Source organism: Ursus maritimus, unplaced genomic scaffold, assembly GCF_017311325.1.
Source record: "Ursus maritimus isolate PB19 unplaced genomic scaffold, ASM1731132v1 scaffold_18, whole genome shotgun sequence".
Taxonomy (NCBI): Eukaryota; Metazoa; Chordata; class Mammalia; order Carnivora; family Ursidae; genus Ursus; species Ursus maritimus.
Window position 1 is genome coordinate 16,136,712 of NW_024424230.1, and position 2,411 is coordinate 16,139,122.

The window sequence follows — 2,411 nt, forward strand, 5'->3', positions numbered from 1 at the left end:
ACCGCGGGCCTCCAACTGTGTGGAGGGCAACAGTACAGCCCTCGAAGAGCAGACTCTCCCAGTCTTTAGCTCTCTGACTTTGAATACTGGGTGGAAGACTGTAGCTGATATTTTGGGGGGCCAGAGTGGGACATGCGAGAAATTGGAGGGAGCAGTGGGATTGGAACCCTCCCCCAGCTGATGTTTCTCTTTTCTTTATCATTGGCAAATAGTTACTGTTTCTGGGGAAATTAGGGCCTCAGGTATGGAGATGAATCTTTTGTAGGAAGGGAACAAGGGTACTTACTTTTTTGTTCTCTCCCCCCCCCCCCAAATCCTAGCTTTACATACACTTGTCCTGCTCTGCCCAGGTTCTGGGTGGCTGTTTTCTCAGTGCTTCTAAGAGGTCCCCTCCCCCACTGACTCAAAACTGTCTTCTCCCTTCTAAGATCACAGCTATTCCCCTATTTCCTTCCATTAATATAACACTGAAGCCACCAGTTTAGCCGAAGTTCTTTCAGATTCTCTACTCAACTAGACCAGTTCTCTCTGTTCTGTTTCCAAGGGTAGTAACTTGGTAGTGAAACCTTAATTACACCTTCTGTTGTTCTTGTACCAAACGTAATGGACGTTTTATCATTAAGAGACCAGACTTCACTCTTGGTGCAGACTTTATATACATAAAGAAAAAAAACAAAAACCAAAAGAAAAATTGAATTCATTGAACTCATCTTAGAATAATGTCAAAATTGACTCCAAAAAGTCAATGTAAATATAATAAACTTGAACTATTGTAATCACTGAAAGCCATTTATAAGGAATATCAGAAATACCAAAGGGATATCAATTAAAGAATGAAGACCTTATTAAAGCAGCAACTCAAATAAGCTTGGGACAAAATAAACCCGCTTTTTTTCTACTAGTTATCATAACCAGTAATTCCTGGGAAAAGCTGTATTTTAACATCCAGCGCTGCCAGTTAGGGTACTTAGAGTATTCGTTTATACATATGTTTATAATAGAGACCAAAGGTAGGTAAAGCAGAAAGTGGGGGCTCCTGGGTGGCTCAGTTAAGCACCTGCCTTCGGCTCAGGTCATGATCCCGGGGTCCTGGGATCGAGCCCTGCCTTGGCGGGGAGTCTGCTTCTCCCTCTCCCTCTGCCGCCGCTCCCCCTTCTTGTGCTCTCTCTCTATATATCAAATAAATAAATAAAATATTTTTAAGAATTTTTAAAAAGAAAAGCACAGAGAGTCTGAGCCCAAATCACAGCCTCTGAGAGCAGCACCATATAGGGAGGAAGCAAAGTCTAAACCGAAGTGCCAGGAGGAGCTACCAAAGAGCAGGTCCCCGAAATTTGGTGAGATCTGCTTTCCAAAATCCTAGGTCCGATTCCCAAGGTTAACTTCACTTTTTTTTCTGAGCACCCGCTCGGTGCCAGGAGTCGGAAACAGACAGAGCCACAGCTATGGGTGAAGTGAACAGGGACAAGGGTGACACAAGGAAGAAACAGACTCAGAGGGAAGGAGAGGAGGGAAAAGGCAAAAAGAGAAGACGGGGTGGAAAAGAAAGGAGAGCGTAGGGGTGGGGAGGTGGTGACAGTCCAGCCTCAGTTTTCTTTGGGGGCAAGAGAGTCGTCCGAGCGGGGCTGCCCCGGGAGCAGGGCGGGGGCGCGGCCCGAGCCTTCGCCGCCCCCGACGGCCGTTGTGCTGCCCTCCGCAGGTGTGGTTCCAGAACCGACGGGCCAAGTGGCGGCGGCAAGAGAAGCTGGAGGTGTCGTCCATGAAGCTGCAAGACTCGCCCCTCCTCTCCTTCAGCCGCTCCCCGCCCTCGGCGGCTCTGGCGCCCCTCGGGGCGGGCCCGGGCGGCGGCGGGGGGCCGGCGGGGGGCGCCCGCTCGAGTCGTGGCTTGGGTCGCCGCTGCCGGGCGGGGGCGCCACGGCGCTGCAGAGCCTGCCGGGCTTCGGGCCGCCGGCGCAGAGCCTGCCCGCCAGCTACACGCCGCCGCCGCCGCCGCCCCCCTTCCTGAACTCTCCGCCGCTGGGCCCCGGCCTGCAGCCCCTCGGGCAGCCGCCGCCCGCCTACCCGTGCGCGCCGGGCTTCGGGGACAAGTTCCCCCTGGACGAGGCGGACCCGCGCAACAGCAGCATCGCGGCTCTGCGCCTGAAGGCCAAGGAGCACATCCAGGCCATCGGGAAGCCGTGGCAGGCCCTCTAGGGGGCCCGGGGACCAGATCGGGCCGGACCACCGTCCTGGGAGCCGACCCGGACCCGCAGGCGCGCGCCCTTTCCACCCGGGTTCCCCACACCGCCACCCTCCCGAGCTGCCTGAAGCTGCAGCCAGGCTTGGGTCTCAGACGCGCGTCTGCTCCTGGCTCGCCGGGGAGGACTGACCTTCCGGACCGCCGAGGCCCTCTGGCCAACCCCCCCCTCCCC

At 55.2% G+C, this 2,411-nt stretch overlaps 1 protein-coding gene across 1 annotated transcript in view; it reads left to right on the forward strand.

Annotated features, from left to right (window-relative positions):
• Positions 1-2,193, forward strand: part of RAX (retina and anterior neural fold homeobox) — a gene marked incomplete at its 5' end in the record, with an annotated part of 4,167 nt that extends 1,974 nt beyond the window's left edge. The window contains 2 exon segments of the mRNA XM_040632364.1: positions 1,700-1,865; positions 1,868-2,193. Coding sequence (XP_040488298.1) covers positions 1,700-1,865; positions 1,868-2,193 — 492 coding nt within the window.
• Between the last annotated feature and the right edge of the window lie 218 nt (positions 2,194-2,411).